Source organism: Tyto alba, unplaced genomic scaffold, assembly GCF_018691265.1.
Source record: "Tyto alba isolate M040663 unplaced genomic scaffold, T.alba_DEE_v4.0 Super-Scaffold_46, whole genome shotgun sequence".
Classification (NCBI taxonomy): domain Eukaryota; kingdom Metazoa; phylum Chordata; class Aves; order Strigiformes; family Tytonidae; genus Tyto; species Tyto alba.
In genome coordinates this window covers 2879214-2904753 of record NW_024881322.1, presented here as the reverse complement: position 1 = coordinate 2904753, position 25540 = coordinate 2879214, and the positions used below count along the sequence as shown (strand labels likewise).

At 42.3% G+C, this 25540-nt stretch overlaps 1 protein-coding gene across 1 annotated transcript in view; it reads right to left on the bottom strand.

Annotated features, from left to right (window-relative positions):
* The window catches only part of TGFBR2 (transforming growth factor beta receptor 2), a 59849-nt gene that overhangs the window by 16069 nt on the left and 18240 nt on the right, over positions 1-25540 (bottom strand). The window contains exons 2-4 of the mRNA XM_042806458.1: positions 15870-16041; positions 14023-14213; positions 1189-1988 (exon numbers count right to left, since the gene is read on the bottom strand). Coding sequence (XP_042662392.1) covers positions 1189-1988; positions 14023-14213; positions 15870-16041 — 1163 coding nt within the window. The remainder of the gene's footprint in view (positions 1-1188; positions 1989-14022; positions 14214-15869; positions 16042-25540) is intronic.

The window sequence follows — 25540 nt, the reverse complement described above, 5'->3', positions numbered from 1 at the left end:
TGTTGAAAACTCTGTTTCCACTTTATGCCCAGTGGGACCAGTCTTATGACTGACAATATGGTGTGACTTCACCGACCTCCAGAGAGGTCTGGCATGCCAGAGAAAAATGATATATAACTGTGAGTGGTGTTTGTATTATATGAAATATGGCTCCGCTGGTTATCATTCACTCGGAGTTCTGGTTGATAAACCTTCTCAAAAGGAGACTTTCAAAGACAGATCTTCATTAGATAAACAACAGCAAAGCTCCCGTGAACTCAACAGAGCACTACTGACTGAAAAGCTGTCCCTGAAAACATTCTAAACCAAAATATTAGTTCCGTGTGAAGTGAAAGTCAGTGCAAATGGACAGGCTTTGATGGGACCAATGTATAAAATATAAATATAAAAATACACATATAAATATATGTACAATTAAATAATCATGAACTAGTTAACAAATGGTCTGAATTTATACTATAGGAGTTTTCATTTGAAGAGCCAATATTTAGAGATGTGCTTGAAAAATTTCATCTTCAAAGCATTCATAAACATCCTCCTGGCATCCCTGTGAAGCAGATGAGTATGATCCATGCTACTTAGTTGAAAGAGCACAACAGGGCAATTCTTTTTGTTTTACGTACTTGCATTTGCTTGCATGTGGAGAACGTACCATAATCTTAATCAGGTTTTTTTTTTTTTTTTTTTGCCTTTTAAAGTGATTATCTATCATTCTAGTTATCTGCTTACACCTCTTGAGGACAGAAAACTGACTTCACATACGCTGGGGTACACCAGGAACAGGTCTGCTCACACAAAACTGTAATGGCACCAGGCATGAAAACTGGCACAACCTCACGATGTGAAGCACAACCTTATTGTATGCACGTGCGTGTGTGCGTGTGTGCACTGCAGCAGCAGCACAAACGGTTGCTAGTGAGCTCATACGTGGTTAGTGTAAGTGTAGACAGGATGGGTGCATTGTATACATATGCAGCTCCCTGCTCATAACAAAACCTACATTGCACTTCTCACTGTTGCTTTAATGTTGAGTTTAAAGCCTCTTTGTTTATGATTGCTTTCACATTAATTTTTAATGATTTAAAGTAAATATGGCAGCATAAGGTTTTTTTTCTTCTTTTCACCCCAGGAACTGGCACACCAACCGATACAACGTACACACCCCGCCCTTTCAAACTTTTTACTTACTTGCCCGCTGTTGGCCAAGTCATCCACAGAGAGAGAAGGGTCCAGCCTCAGGGATAACCCAAAGTCACAGAGACAGCAGGTTAAATCATTTTTCACCAGGATGTTGGAACTCTTTAGGTCTCTGTGCACAATAGGTGTTTTGGGGCGACCACAGGGTGTGTGATCACTATGCAGATGGGCGATCCCTCGGGCCAAGGACCCACCCAGTTTCCAGAGGTCCTCCCAGCTGATAATGTGCCGTGTGAGATATTCCTGCAAGTTTCCTCTAGCGTGGAAGGCAGTGATCAACCAATACTGTTTACCAAGATCTGTCTTACGCTCCTCTGCTGTCAAGAACTGGAGGATGTTCTCGTGCTTGAGGTTTACATCTGAAAAAATGTCTTTCTCTGTTTTCCAGGAGGCATATTCTTCATAGGGGAAAATCTTGACTGCCACAGTTTCATACTGCTCTGATGTGTTTTGCTTCAATTTGGCTTTATACACTTCAGCGAACCTTCCTTTGCCAACGACCACGTCCAACTCAATAGGCAGCAATTCTGTGTTGTGGTTGATGTTGTTGGCACAGGTAGAGCTGATGTCTGAGCGGTCATCATCTAACATAATGGCACAAACATCACTGCAATCCTTATGTTTCCTGGGCTTAACATTCTTCTCCCATGCCTTGTTGAGCTTCCTCTTCTTATGAGTGCGGTAGGCATAAAAGATAACAATCACAGCAACAGAAATCACCAGTAATGGGACAAGACTTATGATTGTGACTTTGGAGATTTCATCTTTCTCCTCTGGTTTATGAGGGTCATCTGTAAAGAACAGTGGAAGGAAAGCATATGTTAAATGATATCATAGCTTTATGTATACAGGAGGCTGTCAATAATGATAATATTTTTCCAGAGTGCAATACATGATCTCCTCCACTAACAGTAAATAACAAAAATGGTCACTCATCACTTCAAAATGTCATTTTGTATACAGGCCTCCACTTACCAAGACTTCCCTGTCTGCTTTTTTTATAAAAAGCCAGAACTGAGTAAGAAAGAATCTGGTGTAATTTAATAGCTTTGCTCTTCTCATAGGCTCTTAATACTTTATGGATGAAACCTTCACTTTCCTGAATACAACAGCCAAAGTCTCCTGCACTGACTCTGTTGATGTATTGTTGACAGATCTGCCCATCTAACCAGTAATTACTAGAGCACATTAATTTCTCTAAGATAAATAAATAGACAATGCAACATGTGAGTTCCCGCTTGCCCAGCTGCCACTCCAGATCCAGTACATTTCACTGGGATCTGTTTAAAGATGTCTTTAGGAAGCCTTTCTGCACAGAACTACTGTGTGTTAATACTCAGGCACAATACGTATGCCTGCATACACCTCTGAAAAACAAACCTCATTCTCATACTTTGATGTAGGTGAAAGAGTGTTGCCAGAACAGATTCAAACACCCATGTGTACACAGGTGCTTGAATCCTGCAGGCACAATTAGGCGTATAGCACACACCAGACGTGTCACCCCCTCCATGCACTTTTTGCATGGATCTGTGTATCTGAAAACTTCTCTGTGTGTCACTTGTTGGCTGTACACTGTCTGTCCTGTTGTAAAGCAGCAGATGGTTCACTCCAAACTCCGTAGCTGGGGCAGTCCACACACTAACACATTCTTTGGTGGAACATACATGGAACAGAAGAACAACAGGGATATACTCCAGAACAGAGATGTTCTGGGAATGGTACAGATCATTATTCTAGAGGCAAGAACTCCCCCATCACTGCTAGAAGTGGATTTCTAGTTCAGTATTTCTTAGGGAAGATAAACAGTTTAAAAGGGAACAGTTTTGTTCTGAAAATAGATTAAAGAAGGAGGGTCAGAGTTTATCTGAACCTGATTTGATTGGACACATGTAAATGTTCTCTCCCAGCCTATTTCTTCCTTTGAGTCAGAGCAAATGTACTATATTATCTTTCCACGAGGGAGGGGATTGACTGGAAGAAGCCCTGGGAGTCTAATCTGAACGGAGTAAAACAACTGAAGCTGCAACCAAGTGGCTTGTGCTGGCGGCACGGTGCTCTGGCAGATGCTTACAGCAGTGTCACTGACTCAGGGCCTGTGTATCAGGCCAAATAAGACAATATGAAAAGGGAAAGTTTAATAAGCTCCGAAGGGAAGTTGCCACTAACTACGTTAGCCACAAGTCTCTGTTCCCCCTACTCTGTGCCTCTCAAAATGAAGGTGGACAATGCTGAAAGAGGTGGGGGGGAAAGAGTTTACAATTAGAGCAAGGAGTACCTCTGACTCTCCCATTTCACTTATAATCACTTTTTCATTGGAAACACAGCTGGCAAGCAACAGGAGCCATCAGCTATTCAAAGGCAAGTGACAGGATATCTGAAGAATATATTCTTCTTTATTTGGAAGAAGCCCTGAATCCTGATCCAGGATGTGCTTCCTCTGAAAGGTTCATCAACCAGATAAAGAGCACATAATTCAATCCTAGCCTCTCTCATAGGGTTTCAAGGAAGAGGGAGTGCCATTCTAGCACTGACATCCCTGGCTAGCAGAGGTCAGTGACATTCAATAGCAGCACTTACAAAGAATGTATTTCCTTTGTTTATGTAAAAGAATGTTTTAAGCCAATCCCTTCTTCTATACCTATGCAAACCACGAATCCTTCTTCTCAAGTGATTTCCCTTGGCAACAAAATGTTAGTAAATTTTAAACTTTTTAGATTTTAAATTAAGAAAATACATAAAAGTTCATCACAGATTACAGGTACCCCTTCTACTTCTCAACATGTTGAAGAGGGGAAAAACCCCCAGGTTTTTTATATCCCTTACTGGAAGAACATATTTAAGAAGTCCAATGTCACTGTCAGTAAACAGAAGATTTGCATTGCTTATTCCCACGTGCATTCTTCAATCTCTGAAAATCTGATTTATAAATAACTTTGAAAACACTCCAGCTGCGGAGAACTGACTCCATTGTGGGATGGCTTTTCAGAGTTTTGGCTGCAAGCAGGCCACAACTGCATTAACACAACTATGATCTGTAACACTGAGATAAAATAGTTTTGATAAAAGTTTGGAGTTTTCTTTTGTTTGTTTTGTTGGGTTTTTTTGTTTGTTTTCTTGAACACAGAAAAGGATATTTGAAGTTTGGACTCTGCTCTTGGAACTGAGTAGTATGTCATCTATATCATCTGGTTTCTAACAAAAAGGGACATGCCTCGTTAGGGCCCTTTAAGCCCTTTTCCTTTGCCACAGAGCTGCAATGTGTAGCCCAGATATTTGAAATACAGATGTATTTCTAAATGAGGTAGAAAGCCCCCCAATATATATTAGTGCTCTTTCCAATTTCTCCCCATGAATCTAAGCAGTTGGAGGTAGTTCGGTGCATGTTCAGCTCTAACTGAGAAGAAACTCAGCCAAAGCTGCCACCCCTTGACTGTTACAGCTGCCTGTGTGAGGGTCTCCAGTCGTTCCCATAGTGCCCTAGAGCAGGTTGTATTATTTTTGCCTACAGCCGAGAAGAATCTAAGAGGCTTCACAGCCCCTTCAGATCTTTTTTTTTTTTTTTTTTTTTGTACAAGAGAAAGCTCTGCTTGTGGTACAGGGGGATTTCTGGGTGGAAGGGAAAAACTGTTGATGTTGCAAATGTCACTTAAAAAGGAATGAAAAAAAAAAAAAAATTAATCAAAGCAGAAGCTGAGCAGTTTGGCCACTTCCCCTGAGCACTGTATCGTCCTGCACCCCTGCTGCAGAGTGACACATCCGCTTTGGCACCATCCCTTGGAGGAAGTAGGGAGGCAGGGGGTGAAAAGCATACAGCTGCATGAAAAGCACCCCCACCTAAAGCAGGAGGGACGATGGGTGTGCTCATTTTCAGTTTTTAGGACACTAGACAAGTCCCACTCAAGGCTTGGGAAGTGCAAGAACGAGCGCCCATCAGGGAGAACTGAGCATCAGGACTGACAAGGCTGGGCCCTGAGTTTAGGAGGGGACTAAGCTGCTTGGCAGCAGAATGAAAGGGGGGAGAGCAGCAGCAAAGACCTGGTGCCACCGAGGGCTGCTCCAAGCAAGGCATTTCTGGAACTGCCTTTCATTTTGACTGCTGTTATGAGCAGAACAAAATCAGCCCTTCCAGCACAAGCTCAGGTTGGGGTACTTCTTTGTTAAATCTGCGTACAAAGTCAGAGCAGGATCAAAATTCAGAGCATATCTGTATGTTTGCATAGTGGCTAGCCAACATTTTCTGGCTTGGCTACAGGAATCTAAGAATAAATATGTTCATTTGCTTAAAAATAAATACCTATGACTCAAACCCCATAATTTCAAAAAAAACGGGAGTGCAGCTTCCTCTTGCTGAGCACCAGAATGAGAAAAACCTGGCTGCACAGGCAGGCAAGGAAATGGTTAAATGAAACAGCCTTTCAGGTTTTGCAAACAGGCTCCTAAATAACTTTCCCCACCCAGAACTATTATTTAGACGATCAGTCCTTTCTTAAGCTTCAAAAGAACCCATTAATATAGCATAACAATAGAGAAGTTGAGCTAAAAGAAAGCTTCCTGTATGCGCTTTAAACTAAGCACAAGCCATCTGCACAGCCCTTAACACTACCTAAGCCTTCAGGGAATAAGACTCAGGTGCCAAGGAAAATGGAAACACTGTACCGGCCCTGTTCAGCCAGGAAGCTTCAAAGCACAACATCTCTCTGCCTGCAAATTCTTTAGGTTGCACTGGGTGCCTTTGATCGAACTTCGGTGTCGCTGAACTTTGGAAACAAGAAATAAAACAATGGCAATAAAATTAGGACCTGCACTTGAATGCACAGCCGGTCCTGACGGAACGACTTCAGTGCTGCTCGTTGCTTGGGCAAGTTCTAAAGTTGCTGCCTATTCGACTGCTAGTCACAGCCACACAGCAGGGCAAGAATAAGTTTGCTATCGGCAGAACTCAGGTTAAACACATCGACGCTGATGTATTGCAAGCTTGTCTCGTGTCTTAAAAAAAAAAAAAAAAAACCAGAAATACACAAAATACGGACCCAGACGCGGGACTGTGATTTAGTTCTTTTGCAAGCTCCCGAGGCACAAAGCAGCCCTGTGAGCTGACTGGAGGACAACTCTGTTTTGCAGCAATTCTGAGGTTTCAAAGTTTGGTTTCAATTCCACACTGGAATGAAAACTAACACTTTTTGAATGTTTTTGCATAAACAGAATTCTGTTCAAACGTTGCAATTTGGCAAGAGATGTGAGTGCTGAATCCCCACCAGTGAGGGGATTAGTCTGGGGTATGGGAGCTCCAAGTTCAAGTCCTGCTCTCTTTGATTCAGGGAAGAGCTTTCATCTCTGATTATTCTGAAATCAGGAAAAATGTGACGTTGAACGTTATGTATGTACCAATTTCTGGGCAAGACACGAAGCGGTAAAATATGGAAAAGTCTGCCCATCTCTTTAGCGCTACTTTCTGATGAAAACTATTTCCATAAAATGCCTCATTTTCAGTGAAATGAAGTTTCAGTCTGAGCAACTGTTTGGGGCAATTTAGTTTATCTCCACTGAAGAATCCTCAAGTGATAATGAAATTCTGTAGTTCACCGTCTCATGCACCTTTCCTGATTTTGGTCTTTTGAGAATTAAATTGGAATTTAAAATTAAATCATTTAATTTAGAATTAAAATGGCTTGGAATCTTCAGCAAAACATTTTTAGATGGGAAATGCTGATTTTCAAAACAGAAACTCTGCTTCTGACTTTCCTGTACTTTTCCCTGAAACCCCTATCTTGAGGACAAAAGCGGTCTAAAAGTTGATCCGACTTTTATGTTTAAAAACTTCTACTAATTTTACAGGTATTGTTTTCTGGGCTTTATGGATGGGGGTGGGGAGCTTGTTCGTTAGGAAAACAGTTGATCCTGACACAAAATACTTTGAAATAATCAAATGCAAATGCTGCATCTCAAACTAACCTGCATTTTTTAATCCTGACAGTTACCTGGAAACATTTGAATTTTCCACCCTTGCTGGAGATGAAGGTTTTTTTTTTTCAACTTAATAGTTTTGTGGGGCAGGAAATAATTTCTACCCCTCTCTCAGCTCTATGCTGAACCATCTGATGGCAGAAGACAGAGATTACTAGATTTTAAAACCAGAGTGGATTCTATCTTGCTATCCAGTGGAAAATAAACCCTGACATTTCTTGTAGACGTTCCCGAAAGTTAAATTCCTGCAGCCAGTTTCTGAATTTGACAAGAAGTTTTTTTGGACTAGGTAAATCAAGTCTGTCAAGGCCAGTAATTTGTGTTTGAGCTGTATGTCTTCATCTTTTAGTTTAAAAAGGATATTGCCAGGCTATCCAAAACACAGTATCTGCTGAAGCAGCCTCCTGGAGGGCCACTAGCCCCAGTAGTTGGCTGGGCTGCCTGGCTTGCTACAGGGGCTCAAACAGTAGAAGTGACAAGGCAAAGCCATCTCCAGAGCCTGTTTCTAATGCTGTCTTTCTAAAGCATTTCCATCTGCAGGGCTCGGAATTTGGGCCCTAACGATGTTTGCTCGAAGGTGCGGGAACTCGTTCACTTGGCCTTTCGGTTATTTGCCAGCCTGATCGTTGCTCTACGGCCAACACATGGCTGGCAAACCAGACCCAGCCCTCCGAGCACTTAATGCAGGCCATTGCCCAGTGCCACCACTCACCCCTTTTCCCCGAGAGGTAGTAAGGCAAAGGCATGAGCAGTTTTGGTGCGCTGTGGCACGCTCACTGCTGCTCTCCCCTGAAGGACAGCACCTTCGGCATTGGGACTCGAGACACCTCTGGTATTCCCCAGGGAAAATCCCTGGGTCCCCGCGTTTCATGTTGGAAGAGTCGTGCAACTGCATCTTTCACCTGATGGGAAGGGCTGCGTCTTAGTCACCTGGGCGGAGGCAGGCAACTTGGTTGCCTCTGAGTGGCTTACTTCAGTGGAAAGGCTGGGCAGCAATGATGCAACGGCTGTTTTATCTATTGTAAGCAGAATTTCATTTTTCAGCCGATTGCCAAGTATGCTATTCAGCACCCAGGAGTTTTAAGAAACTCTTAAGCTCTAAGACAGTACAAATAGTTTGTTGCTGTTTTATTCCCTCACTGCTGGCTAGAAAGTGTAATTCCTTGGTTTGCTGGCACGGCACCATTAAAATCTCCCACCCCTGGCTGCATTCCCTTCTTATCTCTCTCATTCTAACAGGTCACTTCACTGTGTGTACATGGCATCTCTCACACAGTTTGACTTTTGTAGCTGAGCTTTCATACTCGGTGATATGAAAGCTGACAAATTCGAACTTTACATGATGTGACTGTGTTTCTGTGATGCATGCCTCAGTTATACAACTTGGTGTCTGCTGCTGTTTGCTGGTGGTTTTCTGGAACAAATCAATCTCTCCAGTTTCAATATGTTCCAACAGATGCCACACATTAACCACTATTTTTATTCTCAGCCTGAGTTTCACCCCTCCAACCTTTCCCAAAATATTATGTTGCCAGTGTTAGTTACAGTTTGTTTCTGTCTGTAATTATTAAAGTCTCTTCCATGACAACCTGATAAAAGGTTGGCCACATTCCCACACTTATTAAGCTCTCAAGTGATGCAAATTGTAGCAAATATGCCAACCAGACTGGAAGAGCGCTGCCTAGTTTGTTTTTACACAAATCTGTAAAGGAGCTCTGCATGGTTATTTTCCTAGGAAGCAAACAATATAAATAATACAGAGCAAAACAAAATTTTGGCTTCTTTTGCCTCTTTCCATTCTATTTCCTTTCTATCCCACTAAGTGAATCAGATGTTCAGTATTAGACAGCCTCTCCTTTGGTTACATACAGCTGCAGGCATGGGGTGGGACTCTGTGGCTGCAAATACCTAAGAGGAAACATAGAGAACAATGCCAATATACAAGCGGTGAGAGGCTCTGTGCAACGTTATGCAATGCTACTGACCTCTTTTATGGGGCAGCTGGAAGACAGTTACCTTCTGAACATGTTAGTTGGATAACAGAAAAACAGATTAATGAAAGCCTTTGTTAAAATCCACTTGGAAGCCGTCCAGCTGTAATCATCTCCCTTCTGCTGTTCCTTGAGCACTGGACAACTCATCACATGAGTATTTATGGCCTGGCGGCTCTTTGTGCACAGATCTTAAGTCTGCTCTTAAGTCTGCGATCCTCCTATGTAGTCAAGTAAAATCACTAATGCTTTGACTCTAGTAAGGAAAGGAAGAGGAGAGAAAGAAAGGAAAAGACAGGGGCAACATGTTAGAGACAAGTGAGAGATATCAAGTTAAGGAAATTCTAAAACATTAGCCGTATCTCCTGCAATCTGGGCACAGGACAAGGCGTCACACAGGCATGCTTGTGGTGGTTCAGGCAGCAGAACAATACCAAGTCTCCCAGGTAACAACCGTACACAGTGAGCAATCACAGCACTTGACACACTGCAGATCCACAAACTGTAATTCATTCGGGCACATGACTCAGCCACAACTGGTTAATCAAATACTTACGTCTCTTACACTCTCAATTAGCAAACTCCATAAAGCCACGATCAATGTGAAGATTGTTAGCAGCACAACACCCCCACGCCCTGCCACCCCCACCTCCCCGACCCCAACACACTTCCCCAATTAGCTTCATTATTCTTATAAGCTCTTGTTGACCTGTCAGTCATACCTATCACTGAAGTTTTGATATTTCAAGGCAACTGTTTGGATGATCCAGCTGATCATTAAAACTTGTAGACGTTGTTGCTGCTAAAGGTTTCTCCCATAGTACAAACGGGTGTAGTGGGAATGCCCAAAACAATGACTTCTTGCAGTACTTGAGGAATAAACTGTCAGCCTGAACAATCCCACAGACACCTCCACTGCAAACTGCATGGAGATCTGCATAGCATGGCAAGACAGGTGAGGGTGAAAAATGATCGCCACGAAAGGTATCAGAATGAAACAACTCTAAACCAAACAGAGCTGTGCTACAGGTCTGCAAATGCTATTTCCAAATGTCGAGACCGCTGCATTTCTGTTTGGATTTGAACTTGATGCTCAGGGTAAGAGCTGCATATGTAATGACAACAGTACTTAAAGAATTTGTTTTCCTGTCTGCAGTCTCCAGTGCTGGGGTCACCCTTTTGTATGGCACTGAATGAGTGTGTCTGAATGAGTCTGCACACCGAGAAATTGCACTGCATAGCAGGTAGGCCATGCACTGAGTAACATGCAGGTATCCCACTTCTTCAGCTACAATGAGTGCCTGGTCATCTCTGCCCCTGGAGAATGGGTCAGACGTGAGGCTGGAAAGAGCACAGGTCCACTCGGTCCCTTTGGGTAAACAAGCCTTGACCTCAGCCAAATACCTTAGGATTGTTAATAAGAACTTTGTTAGGCATTTGTCGTGCTCGCTCTGGCTGATGAATAGAGGCTGGGAGCTGGTGCGGTGAAGGGAAGGCTGAGGAGCAAAGCTGCCCAAACACCAAGGGAGGCCTGGAACTGTGCAAACAGCTACAGACAGACCTGGTTCATCATAGCCGGTCAAAACATAAGAAGGCAAAGCAAGAGGCAGAAGATCCAGCAGACACAACAAGACATTAGGGAGGAAAAAACCCTGGTAGTCCACTCCTGCATTCATCTTTTCCACGACAGCAGGACCAGGCTCCTGTCTGCCGCCTAGCCAACTTCAAGCCAGCCAGAGCCTTTTACCCACCCAGTTTTGGCTAACCTTTTCCAGTGGTTTTGCTCCCTGGCTTTGCCTTCTGGTAACACTGACATTAGACATTTGAATAAATAATAATTAAAACAGACTGGCATTGAGTTTTGCTGTGAGAAGCATTTTTCCACCACAGGGGTAAAAGTTGCTTCCCAGTCACCCACAATTTTGTTTGGCAAAAAGGAGAAGGATTAAAAAATAAACACAGAGTAGTCAGATTTGCGATGGCTACCTGTCTCCTGTGTATTATTTCTCCAAGAACTACAGAACATTGTTTGGAATGATTCTGCACACAATGTTTTCCACCGGCTGCTCGTGGCCTGAAATGCCAGGGATCTGAATCAGAGTCAGAAGCCCTCTGACACAGCAGAATGACAGTCATGTTTAGGTACATGTCTGACTGTGTCTTGCTTATTTTGCAGATTGGCAATTTAAACTAGAGTCCATGTAAGAAACAGGCATTTGATTTGGATGCAACTACTTCAAACATTTCCAAAACCACCCTTGGGTGAGTCACAACACCTCCCACTACCCAAAACCTTTAGATGTTTGTGTCTAAAATAGGAGTCAGGAGGTTTACCCTTCACAGTCAAGAGTGATACAAGCCAACAGTGCTATAAACCAATTCTTCTATAAGCAATAACAGCTCAGCTGTGAATCACTGGAAGGTAGTGACTAACCTCTGGTGGAAATTAGAACTTGTTGCCTTACCCACAATTTTCTTTCTTACCTCAGGAATGCCAGGAACAAACTAAATCTGGTCTGTCTTAAGTGTGCACCCAGGAGGAAGAACACTGATCATTTATAGGAATAGCTTGAAAGGATTATCAGGTGAAAAATTACAATCTTTTTTGTCATCTCAGTTTCTGCTAATAAGTGACTACAATCACCTTTTGATCAGGCTTTTTTCGACTAGCCTTTGTCCACTTTAAAACTATAGAATGTGCAAAACCTGTGCAAAAATTCTTGCTCTGGTGTACAAGAAATGCAGGGAGAAAAAAAAAGGAAAGAACAATGTACAGAATAGATCTGGATGACAGTCATTTCAAAGGCAAAATTATTACAGGCTATTATCTAGTTGTCTGGAGGAGCTGTGGACCAGCTGGCTGTGATGTTCTGCTCAAAGTTAAACACAGACAGGAAACCGCATGTCTGATACTGTAAAAATCGTTTGTCTTCCTGCCATGGCTAACCAGGCAAGCAACCCAAAGGGGCTGTTTTCATTTAAAAGAAACACTAATCCACAACAATAAAAAAGGAATGACAAAGCCTCAATTCTCCCCCCTCCCAAATGAAGTTAATGCTTGTGTTTGTGAATGAATGGAAATGTTACCAACTGAAGTTTTGCATTAATTTTTATTTGTAGTTATTCACTTACTACACGTGAATGCAGGGCACAGTTTTCATGTGTCACCTGGACTGCTTACAGCACATGACCTAGAAGGAAAAGCTCCACTCTGAAGAGGGAAAGGAATTAGGGTAAAAAAGGCTGTGTTTTAATTTATACTACAACTCTTTTTAGGCTGCTCTGGAAGTGTGAGGAGGGGCTGCAGAGTTGACGAGAATGAGGGCACTTGGTGTTGAATTTATAGAACGGTTTTCATAAACATACACACATTTGTCAGAGAGATTGTACTCAGCTACACGGCTCCAGGAGAAACAGCTATAACGTGACTAATTTATAACAAATTAGCCAAAATCCACAAGGGTGTGGGACAGCTGACACCGAGTAAGATCTTTTCACTGGGAACATATTCTCTTCAATAAAATCAAGGCAATCTCTTAGAATTGTGTCCTGGGTATACCACCTGTGTTCACAACAATACCAGTAATTACTCCAACTCCTTTAAAGCCCACCCAGGTAAGGGTTGGCCATACAACCATGGATCAGCAGTCAAGTTGTCTGGTTTCAGATCAAGCTTGGAGAGGGCATAAGGAAGAGGGGAGGAGGTGGCATCAGATACGGATAGCCTGGGCCAAGGGAGGCAAGGACGTTCTAGCTTACTTTTGACTAATCTGGTGTGGTTTTGCAGTCTAAACTAGTTAGCCTTTGTGGAGGGCTGGGAAATGAGAGCTAGGAGCCACTCACATAGCTGTCCATGTCAGTGCAATCACACTCCGCGTTTCCTGGGAGTGGGAACAGTGTCCCAACCCTTCGTTATCTCAAATAATGAGGATTTGATTATATCCTTTTCTGAGGAACTTACAGGTGATAAGGATGGGTTCTGTGTGTCGTACTCGTTTAGAAGTGTGTGCATATAGTGTTCTCCAGAGGAGACCTCACAGTTGCCTGAGAGAGACCTGACTTAGTCTCAGTAAAAGAATCATTGCGGGATCGAGCCGGTAGGAGAAAATAAGCTGCGGTGTGTGCATGCACACATGCACATCTGTGTGTGCAGCATGAGGTCCACCAGCACTGTACACAACTGCACTGCCTTTCCTCTATTTGCAGTGGTCTATATAGGTGCTATATGAACTAGAATGGGGGGCAGGTTATGCACTTATGGCTTGGTCAGTACTCAGATTGCACTGGTTTAACTCAACTCCCACACACGGCCTTTTGCCGTAGCGGTAGCATGAGGTGGCATATCCACCAGTGAAGGAACCTTCTAGCTACCTCAGGCCTACCACAGAACAAGTGCAGATGGTCAGTTACAACAGAGAAGCTGACTTTAAATTCACATCCTATCAAGTTACTCAGTAGTATATGTATATACAGACGCCACACTATGACAATACAGCCTTTTAGAAGAGGCAAGGCCTCAAATACAGCATCTGCCTCTTGTTTATGTTTTATAATGTAATTAGCATATGTTGCATTTTGGTGTGTGAACAGATCTTGCTTTCATCTTTCTTTTCATCAGCTTTTAAGTGCAATATCTTGAACTGAGTATCAGACTAATTTCAAAAGGAGGACAGCCTGCCAGGAAGAAACATCCTCTGAACAGAGAAAAGAAAGGTTGAGATTTTGCAAGACTAAGAAGAATCCAAAATATCTCCTGCCACTAGAAGTTTTCCTCCACAAAATGCAACTCCGAAGTCCAGTGGTATGACACAGTTAGCATTACTTGCAAGGTATAGCCTAGGAATGCAGGGTAAATTATTAAACCTACCTGATGGAAAAATGAGCATATCGTTGCATTCTTCACCTGTACAGGAACACATGAACATCAATCCACCATCTTCCTTCTTTTCCCTCATCAAACACTGCTCTGAGCTGTAGTCATCCAACATGTGACCATATAGTGTTCTCTGGGGATCATGGCATATTGTTTCTAATGTCACATTTTCATCATTTTGTCTCCTAAAAACGAAAAGGAGATAATTGAAATCAAAGAAGGAATATTTTACAAAGGGAGCAGAGAGGACTGCGCTTGCCTGAAATTTGTCTCTTTTGAGAACTCAAATGGGATTTAAAGCTTATCATATACTCTTCTCTGGCTTTCCTGAATGGGGTAAAAATTTGGCTGTGTCTGGGCTCCTCACATCAGGGCATTTGCACCATGGCACAGCTATTCCTGTATCACGTTACCACTAAACTCCAGTAAGTGCCTTTGAAAATCTCACCCAGAATTATTCAAGCTAATGCTCAATGAGCTGCTGTGAACTTCAGAACATACTTTTGGTTTTTGTGGTCACTGTGCAGACAGTAAAAATCTGTGGGAAATTATGATAAAAACTGGATTATTTCCTCAAAATCTGAGGAATTTCTAGTGAGTTGGCCTTTTTGTTTCTCTTTTGAAGCCTACAATTGGCACAATTTCTGCACTGAAGGAATTATTCTTGCAATTAAAAAATAAAACCAATACCAACCATAGAACTGGTGCAAGCTAGAGTTGCCTCACTGTCACAGAAATACAGCTGATAACCTGGATCCTAATTCCTGTGTTTTGTCCTGGTCCACAAATTTAATTTCTTTGACACAAGACTCAGAGGCTAAGAGCACTTTACGTATAGTTCTCAACTCATTTGCCTTTTGGATAAATCGGCATGAAAAATCCAGAACATATCTTAAATTGCACTACAGTCACTTTCTATGGCAATAATAGACACTGAGCACTTGTTAAAGGGGCAGGACAAATACGGAACAGCAGACTGGACTGATCCTGCATTTCAGATGTCTACTTCCAATTACGCTGAACAACTCTTGAAGTCAGTGGACACAACTAATCCCTCAATGAATGCATTAATTATGTTTTTCTGTAAGTGGTTCTAATTATGTTCCTAAATCAGCAGCATTGTTGCAAATACTCAGTTCTGTTCCTTTTGTCCACTCATGAACTCATTAAGAGTGTTTCTGGTTTTCTTTGGAAGGACTGGCTTACCATTTATGGAAGGGCAAGCCCCCAGTTTTTAGACTGGAATGCAAGTTTAGTGTCAACAAATCCTAAAAAAGTGTTACAATTCATTTTCATATACTCTTGATTTCTCTGAACCAAGACAGACGCTATAAAAAAAAACACCACGCTTACATCAGAGTCACCACATACACAGATTTTTTTTTTTTTTACCATTAAGAAAAACTATTTCTACCTATACATGGTAAATAAGCCTCTGATGATAGATCTACATAATCTAGTTCACTTTGAAACCTGAGAGAGAATTGTCTTTCTTCAGCAAATGCCGCGATAATCCTCTCTGAGTCTCAAATCTGTTTCTACTCAGAGTGCTGTGGGTGGATGCGGCTTAATGGCTTGAGCAAAAACATGCCTCTTTTCCAATAACAGCATAAGATGGGACAGAATTGCTTTAGAAGAAAAAAATCCCCAGAACATTACATATCAGAATTATTGTTAACCTCAAGCAACTCTCAGTATGCTAAGCACAGATATGAGTTGGAAGCAAGAGAGCGAAGGCTGGTGAGGTAGCAGGGACATTCTGACTATCAGAGCAGTCGAGGAAAGTACTAAGTGATGATGAATGAAGGTGTGCTCCCCTCCTGTACGAAGAAATAACTTACCATATAGCAACACAGACTTCACTATTCTTCTCACAGATAGCAGTGATGTTGCAGTTGCTCTTGCACTGATGTTGGTTTGAGCAGGTTGTTACTTTGATGTCACAAAATTTGCATAGGTTCGGCATTTGCAATCCATTTTCCTTATTTCTGTCTACAGGTGACATAATTTCAGCTTAAGGAAAAAAAAGAGAAGGAAACTCAATAATGGTAGATTATCAGATTGTGTTATAGCTCATTATGAAGATAAGGTTTTCATCAGCAGCAAACATTCCCTCACACCTTAAATTAGAAAATCTTTGATCTTTCACAGCTACCAATTTTCTTTACAACATGGCAACTGCCACAGTGTCAAGACCAGGTTAATCAAAGTGAATTCGAAAAGCAACTTCTATTGACTTCAGAGGGAGCAAAAGTTGCTCTGTAATTTGCAGAATCAAGCTGCTTCTGAGTCCAGTTTGCACTGAAATAACTACTCTGCAGTCATCCATTTGCGTTATTCACAGGCAGCACATCTGTCCCCCATGTACAATGTATTGCATCATGGTCTGTATGCCAAAGTAACCGTGGACACTATAGTGGGAATGCACATTAGGTGAGTGACATCATTACGACATGGATCATGACGAATTTTGCAAGTTTGTCTTTACTAACCTGAGTGTCATCCCTAATCTGATTATTATTCAAACAGAAAAACACAGAGCTGGAACTAACTTTCAATTTAAGCTAGAAGGTCTGCCAGAGGTTGTGGGTGAAATTCAAGCTGGAAATGCAATAAGGCAACTGTGCAGCTCATGTAATCTGCTACTGGAGTTTTCCTGGGCTAACTCAAGGGGCCTTGAACTCAAACTAACTTGCAATAACAGTCTGTCTTGTAGAAGTCTACTTTGACCCAACAGCTACATTTCTGCACCCAGGCATTGAAGAATTACTTGCTTACAGGTTCCGAGTCTTAGCACTCACCATCTGCTTCAGTGTGGTAGCAGTAAAGGAAGAGATATTTTTTGTCCCCGTGTATGAATTTCAGGAAACATATTTTTAGTTCAAAGACTATTTTGAAAAGTCAGAACAGAAAATGCCAACATAAACTTTTTTCTAAAGCTAAAATGAATATGCAACTATCTGAAGTGGAGCAGACTATCTACAACAGTTTCAGTCTGACTCATTTTGTAATATATTTGGAAAAGTAAGTTGAACCACTTTAAGGAGATACTGGGCTTCATATAACACAGCCCTTCTCTTGTAGCCACCTGCGTGTTAAAACTATGTTCATATTACTCTCTGTGGCCAAGTGTTGCTAGTCAACCAATAACAGGTGACCAGGGATTCATAGTTTCCCCCTCTCTCCTCCATTAGCTGAGAAATCAAATTTTTTCCTTCTAGAACTTCACTATTTACTACCATGAGAATATTTTATTACAGGAATTAAATATACGTATTTTTTCCAGAAGGAAATAAAAAGGCCTCTTGCTAACATTTTCAACCGATTTCTGAGCCATTGTGAGGGACTGAGAGAAAAGCCTTCCATCTTCATCCAAATCACCGTCCTTCTCCTCACTAGAATGCTCTGGTACTGACCTAAGGTCTGATCCTACTGCCATTGTAATCAGTGGCAAAACTCCCAGTGATTTTGATGGTATAGAAGAAGCTCCTACGCAGCAGGGTTACGATGAGCTCACTGGGAGGGCTTACTCGGGTGGAGAATGCTGGCAGCATGTTACAGGCTGGCTGAATTGTAAGCCCGAGGTAAACATTTTTTGTTCTTAATTATTTGTGTTGCAACAACTCCCAGAAGCCATGTAGAAGAACAAAGCCTCATTGAAGTAGGTGTGGTAGGAACTCAAAAGGTCTTGAATCTAGTGTGCTATAAAACATGTGTTAATATAAACATCATTATGGCAAATTTCTCCTCTCTTCTGGATGGTACCTCTTATTTACCACATGTTGAAGAGAAACTAATAGCTGTATTGATTTATCTAGGTTCCAGTAATGATCAAAACAACCTGATAACGAGGGACTGTCCCTCTGCCCAATAAGAGGGAATCTGTGGTCCTAAAAGCTTGGATGAGCAAATATCAAGGGAGAGATGAAGCGACTCACCCAAGTTCACACAGAAAACCCAGAGCAAGGTGCCAAGCTGCTCACAACTGAGCGCAGGGGAAAGACATCTGCTGCTCAAACTGCAAAGACTTTAGCTGCACCTACGCTGCTCTCAGCCCTGAGCTCACACGGCTCTGTGTTTCACTGGGCAGCTGTGTCGCGACGGATGCCTCTGTCACAGGCACGACTCGATCCTCTCCAGTGCCTGCAGCACTGGAGCCAAAAGCCACATGAAAGCGCGTCCTTAGGTCCACTGGTTCAAGCACATTATGGTTGTTGAGAGGCAGGGCTCGTTCCTGTGCCATCCCTGGTCATGCCAGATTCTGCCAAGACTCACCCACTAGAACAAACTGACGAAAATATATTTGGCCCTCTTCCAAGGAGGGATCTCTAAACCAAGCAACTTGATTAAAAAAAAAAAAAAAAAGAAAGAGAAAAAAAAAAAGAGAGAAAAAAAAAAAAGAAAAAAAAAAAAGAGAAAGAAAAAAAAAAAAAAGGCAAAGCAGCTATCTGGAAAGCAGCAATCCACTGCAAGGTCACAAACCTTAAGCTTCTAAATTAGAGTGGTAGGCCTTAATTCAATTACTAGCAAAAGGCTGGGTGGTTAGGACCAGCTAGTTTCTGAACAGGTTAAATTAATGGCAAAAGCTCATGGGGTGTTAGGACTTCCAGAGCTGTCTACACTTGAATTTTCTCCTCAAAATTCTTGTAATAGAGGCTGACAGCGCAGTGTCTCTCTATTCATGCTTCTGGCAGTTCAAGATACTGGATAAACTGCCCAAGTAGACAAGGTTTCTTCCGTATTTCAGCATTTGGTTTAAAGTGAGACTGCAGTTTACTTTCCCTAATACTGTCCCATTGCTCTAGCAGATGTTGGCGTGTGGTTCATTAATACGGCTCAGCTTTGCCCACTGTGCTAACTCATCTAGTTCCAAACTAAAGCCAAGTTTGACTTTCCCCTATCAGGCTGATGCTGAAATATCCCTAGCAGATTTACGCTGAAATCAACCTTTGCAAAAGGTCTGAGATGAAATCTGGAGTTGGATGTGATTCTCAACATCACTCTCTTCTGATCATAGCCTGCTACTAGACTCTGGACTTAGAAGTCCAGGAAATATTGGACTCCTTCCAAGTCACATGAACTTAGACCTATCTGTAATCAACAAAATCCTGCCAGAAGAATGACATGTCGGTAGGGTTCTTCCCTAGGGAAGTATATTCACTCATTCCCTGAGGGGCCCACAAGCAATGAGTGGTTCACCACCCACAAGACTGCTTGTCTTCTTCTAGTCACTTGAATCTCCATCTCTAAAAATGTTTGACTATTCTGCTGCACCCTTCAAAACCTCGAGGAGTTGGCTCATGGGGTATCTCCCATTCAGACAACCAAAGTCACTTGAGCATGGTGAACAGAAGCAACCTTTCATTTTGTAGGAAAAAAAAAGCGCGGATATAATGGGAATGTCAGTGGAGAAAACACAGATTTGTGCATCTGAAGGAAGCCATCCTAAAATGTGTGCTTGTCTCCTAAAATTTGAGTTTTGCCACCTACTCTCTAATGTTAGTTTTCTTATTTTAACTTCTACAGGAAGCCTAATTCTAGCTTTCCTCTCTTCCTTGTCCATGAAGAGGGCTCCAAATAAAAGACTGCGGTTTCTTGGCTATGAAGCTTTCAACCAAACAGTTCAGCGTAAGTCAGTCACTGTGGTTAAAATGCATGGAACATGCAAGCCAACATGTGGGCTGGATATAATGGAAGAGATACCAGAGCAGCCACATAAGAAATATAAACTCCATGGATTCTGGCAGAGCCAGGCTTGCAGGACAACACTTCTACTCTATGGTTCACGTGGTTTTTATGATTTCCCAGGACCTTATAAACAGTACGCCTCACCCAAAGTCTATTGACTGTCTTGACGTTGTTTGCTTTGTGTCTGTTGTTTGTAGATGTGTAACTTCCATTGAGGCCTCAGGCCATAGTTTACATTCCTCTTATTTTTTAGTATCATTACAGAACTCTCAAAAGCCAACGACATTTAAATAGAGCCCAAACCACCATGCTGTCCTTTTGGGAATATCTACACTGGAAAACTTTATTTGTGTCTTAGGATGCGTTTCAGAAACAGCAGCCAATTTCTCTTACTCCTATCTTGCAAAATACTGTTACTGCATTTCTCTCATTCAGTGCCTCTGGCACATGTATACATATAAAATAGCATTGCTGAGCAGATAAATCCCATCCCTTCATAAAAAAAAAAAACAAACAAATTTGCTGAGGGAGATGATGGGATGGGAACTCAATTACTCAGCTGCTGTGAAAGAACTCCACCTGATGGGAGAGACTTGAATTTAAGACTTCATTTGATTACATTATGGAAATCCACAAGGAGGAGAATGCCTTTATTGTAAAGCCTTTAAGATTGTCCCTGTTCTCCCAAAGGGCACAGCTCCATGACAGCATATCTCAGTGGCTGGAAAGCACAGTAACAGCTATGAAGAACGTCCAAGCTGTATTACCTTCTCATCCAGCAGAAGGACATCAGGTTTTGCCAGGAACAGTACTAAACACAACATTTCTTCTATTTTGCCTACTGCCCCCAGGGCATGATCTGTAACCTCAGCAGAACTTTGATAGTGATGGGGACACTGCCAGTATCATAAAAGTGGAGAAGTGAGGATGCAAAAGCACATTCTTTGCCTTACAAATACTGATGAATTAATTGCAGGAGGGAAGAATTCAAGGAAAATGCATGATCTGAGCTTTTCTTTTAAAACCTTGATATATCCGGATGGTTATGCTTCATTATACTGTTTATGTTCAGTGTAATAATACAAGGAAGAAAAGATAGAAAGAACCATAATCAACCCCAAAGATTCAAAAATCATGAGTTATAAAATCACAAGACTATCCAGAGAGATCACGGAAATAAAAGGAGGAAAAAAACCAAAACAAAACCCAGCCAAAACCCAACTGCTAGGTTCTCCTTTACTTGCCACTGCTGCCTGGACTCTTAGAGTGTATTTGAGTCACGATTTGAAACTTTGGCCAATAAGCAGGAGGGTTGAAATTACTGTCTGACTTACAAAATGAAAAGATAAAAAGAAAATAAATAATTGGAATCCACGAGCTTGATTTTCAAGAAAAATGTCAGCTATCATATGACTCATTGCAAAATCACAGGAGTTAGCAACACTGCAGATCACCTAGTAACTCCCATGACAACACCTTCAGGGGTGACCCTATGAAGTAAGTATTTTCAATTTTTCAGTTACAGCTGCCAATTCTGAGTTTAATGCCATCTTGAGTTGAAGTGGACTGTCACTCTGTGGCACATACTAACATACTCACTATACGAGTATGAACTCACACAGCTCTTACTGTCTTGGTCCCTGCTTTGGGCTGCAGCCCTTTATCTCAACTATGATTTATCCCAGTAGGATTACCATGGACACAGGACTTTTGTGACTGTTTCTATTGAGATTAACAGCAATGATTAGCAAGAGTGCTGAGACAGCCTCTGTAAAGCCAAATATAAGCTATCTTCTACATACAACTAAAATACATCAGAGGAAAACAGGTTCCGTAAATGTTTAGTTCACCAGATATTTAACTATCCCCGTGGCAGGACTCCAGAAAACCACATTCCTACAGATTCTTTTGCAGAATCTCTCCGCCTCAGTCTGTCTCATATATAGGCACAGATCACTGATGTCACCGTGGTCTGCCCCTAGCAGCCAGCTTACTCCTTTTTTTCCTTCAGAAGGTGTTTCAGCTCTTAGCTTTCCTTTTGATCTTCAGCCCCCAGGCCTAGCACAACAGCTGCCTTAGTCAATACTTAAAAGACGTGCTTTTATGTGCACCCATTGCACTTTTGTTTGCAAAGTGGTTGGGACCTTCGTGTTGCTTTCCTGCCTGATCCAACCTCATCGGGGACTCTGCAAAGGACGAAGACCAAAATAATATGAACACACTTCTTCATGAAGTACGTGGAGGAGATGCATGTCATTGGCTTCTCCCCATTGTGTAATGGCTCTCACTCGTCACATGGAAAAAAAAAAACGCAAGTCACACCTATCAGATGGCAACCACACGACTGCTAATGCAATGAGACACACACACGGCCCTGCAACCCACCCTGTGACAAAGCAGCCACCGTGACAAGGCGGGGAAGGGTGGTCTGGCGGGGCCCACAGGCCTCCAAAGAGCCCGTGTGGGCTACGACCTGCTCCGCAGACGTGGCTGAGGAGCCTGCTAGGAAAGAAGAGGGCAGACCTAGGTAAGCCGTTCTGACAAGCTAGACCTAGCCAGAAGTAGCTTGGGCACCCCCAGCAGAAGGAAAGCCAAAGCAGAACTGATTCGCAGCTGGAGGGGCCGCTGATGAACTGCACTGAAACGTGGGGAACCGCTATTTCCCACCTACCAGCAGGCAGGGAGTGGGGGAAGGTATGTGCAGAGGGAGAAGGCAAAAGGGAAAGGAGCAGGATTTAGGAAATTTTGTTTAACTCGTCTCTGCAGTGGAAGTGCCTGGCTTTTAACAGCAAGTAGAGCTGGCAAAACTTTGCTTTAGGGATTGCTGCAGGCACTGACACAGAAACAGAATTAAATCTGGCAGGAGCTGGGGGGAGGGACACAACCAGAACGAATAAGGGAGGGAACAGCATACTAAACTGGAGATCTTGAAGATAAAAATCGTCCTTGTATTTAAAGCATTAAAATAACACTATTTTTATCCACTGTTTCCAAAATGAGCTAGCATTGGCAGTTTTAATCATGGGCTGGGCTCTTCTCACTGGTACAGGGCATGGCAGTGAACTGCCTCAAACGTGCCTAGGAGCGGAGCTCGCTGCCCTGACTCCTGACTGACATTAGTGCAGGTGTGAGGAGACTCCAGCTCAGCACTTACAATAGAAGTGTGAACACGTTCTGAAAACAGGGAATAAAAATACCATTATTGTGATACTTCAAATAACGAGATGGATTTTTACCTGTGGATTTTTAACTCGCTGCTCTCTTCCACATTTTCTGGCCACTGTTTAGCACTCCATGGTAGGCGGAACAAAAGAATACTGTCTCCAGGCAAAAAGGCTGAAAAAAAAAATCTAAATGATGGCTTCCCATAGGGCACTCAAAGGGACGTTTCATCTTCTCCTGACTTTAACCCGCAGCCTCCCTAACACAGCCGGTAAACAGCACACAGCACTGGAATACCGTATGTGATATAACACGAAGATCAATTTATTCAACTATGACTACAGGGTCTAGTTTTTTTTCTGCATAATGCATTAAGTTTGGAATTTACTGGAAGCTGTCTTTGGTGGTTAACTCCTTCTCTGGCTTCAGATATACAGCAAGTATCGAGTACAGCAATGCTCATCTGGTTCACAAGATTAGGAAAAACAGTTTTCCTGCTTTGTTGGAATAAACATGATGCATGGTTCAGAACTGACATTTGCGTAGCTAATTCTGACCTGTCCATGAAAAAGCATATCCTGCAACTTCACCTCCTTTTGTATTCTTGCCTGCTCAGTGACAGCTGCCATTGCTTCACTTGAAACAGAGCTGTAAGAGTATAAACACTTCAGCTTTGCACAAATATTATTTTTCCAACTTGTATGCTCTGAAAATAGACAGCAGTCATTCAAGCATTAGACAGCTATTTCTGTGATACAGAAGGAAGCCAAGATTTTTTTCATGACAGAGGAGTGTGGCAAAACCTGCAACATTTAAACCATACATGATTAGGAGCAATTCTGACTCAGAAAAGCACAAACGTGCCCCCGCTCTCAGCTACAGAGCCTCACCAGAACAAAACTATGCAACTGAATCTTCTAAGTAGGTTGAATGGAGTTTCTGAACCCATTGTACCTCTCCCTTCAGCTAGTTAAGAAAGCAGTTTGTAGAAACATGTTTCTCTCCACTCCTGCCCCCTCAACAGTCACACCATCAACAACAACCTACTTCAAGATATGAGAGGGCTCTTCATTCTTCATAATGGCATTGGGGAAGCTGAATCATTTGTCCTGACAGCAGCACATATTCCCTCCAAAAGCTTAGTGTATATTTCTCCCCTTTATCTCTCTTACTACAAGATAAATGAGGAATGTCCACCTTAATGAGCGATTCAACCCTATTTTCAAAAGCCTATTTACTAAACTCCCAGTTTCCAACAGGGAAATTCAGAAGTCCACCCCACAGAGATGGAACAGTAATTCAGGATATTTTCTAATAATCTTATGGCCAAGCTATTTTTATTAGCCATGAAGTACTCCACAGAGACATATCCTGGCTCTTCAGTTTATCTGCAAGGCTACCGAGTGTGCTCAGTGCCACAAACAAACTGAAAAATCCATGAGACCATAAAAAAATTAATCATATTCTTAAGGTATCAGCACTGCTTACCTAAAGGCATCCCCTTCTTACTTACTTGCAGTCCTAAGTGTCTGTCTCGTGATACCTGCGCTTAATGCAAAGATGTATCTTGTCTGCTTTTTTTAGGACCATTCTCACTGGACGGGCTACAGGTGAGAGGAAGGCAGAGAAGTTTTGAAGTCACAGGACAAGTGACGGCATCTTCTGCTAAACTTCTGGGCAGGAGAACACATTAGGATCCACGGTAGGGGCAAAGAAGCTAACTTCAAGGTGTTACGGGCTTCCTGATATACTGGATGGCCAAACCCTGATGTCCTCCCCATGGGGACTGCAGCTGTGGTCCCGGTGATGGACAGAGAAGGTGGGCACATGGGTTGAGCTCCTGCTCCTGCTTTACACAGACAACTGCCGTGCTGGCTCGTGGCTGCGACACCGGAGCTCCCACCGAGCACCGCGCAACCAGAGCCGCACAGAAATCAAAAAACTGTAACACACTTGCTTGGCCAAACACTCGCACGTGACACTTCTACAGGGCTTTACTCATATTTAGTATATGGCCTTGCCACGCTTAACTTTCCGAACAGCTTCAAGTAACTAAGTGCTGGCCAGGCATGCACATACCATCACGTGAGTTTAGCTGATTAAATTAAAGGGGTGGAGGTTTTACAGTTTTGCATGTGGATCTCCAAATCCTTTTAAAGTTGATTTAATACGGTGTAGTTTATATTAGAAGCAAGTCTAGCCAGTGTCAGAATTGAGAATTACCACACACAAATTTGTTGCAGCTTATTCAATTGCTTTTAAACCTACTGTAAGCTCAAGAGGTGTGAATTCTGTATGTGGAAAAAAGCTTTCATGATACTTGACTATCTACCTGCAGCATCTTCAACAGAAATAAGAAAGGCTAGATAGAGAGCAGAAAATCATCTCTTCCAAATGCAAAATGTTAATGATTTAAAGACTGAGCTCTACCATGGCAGTGAGCAGCGACACAGGTGGCAAAAAGCCAAATCCTTCCCCTGAAACTACAGTTAACTCTTGCTGCAGTTAAACTCTTGCTAAATGTATGTCCACTGGACTCTAGTGTATTCAAAAGAGCGGGCTAAAATATAGAGGAAACGATGTAAGTAATGACTAAAAGCAGCTGCTGAGCCTTGTGAAGAGTTAATACAGATGAGCAGATGTTTATTAACACTGTTCATTC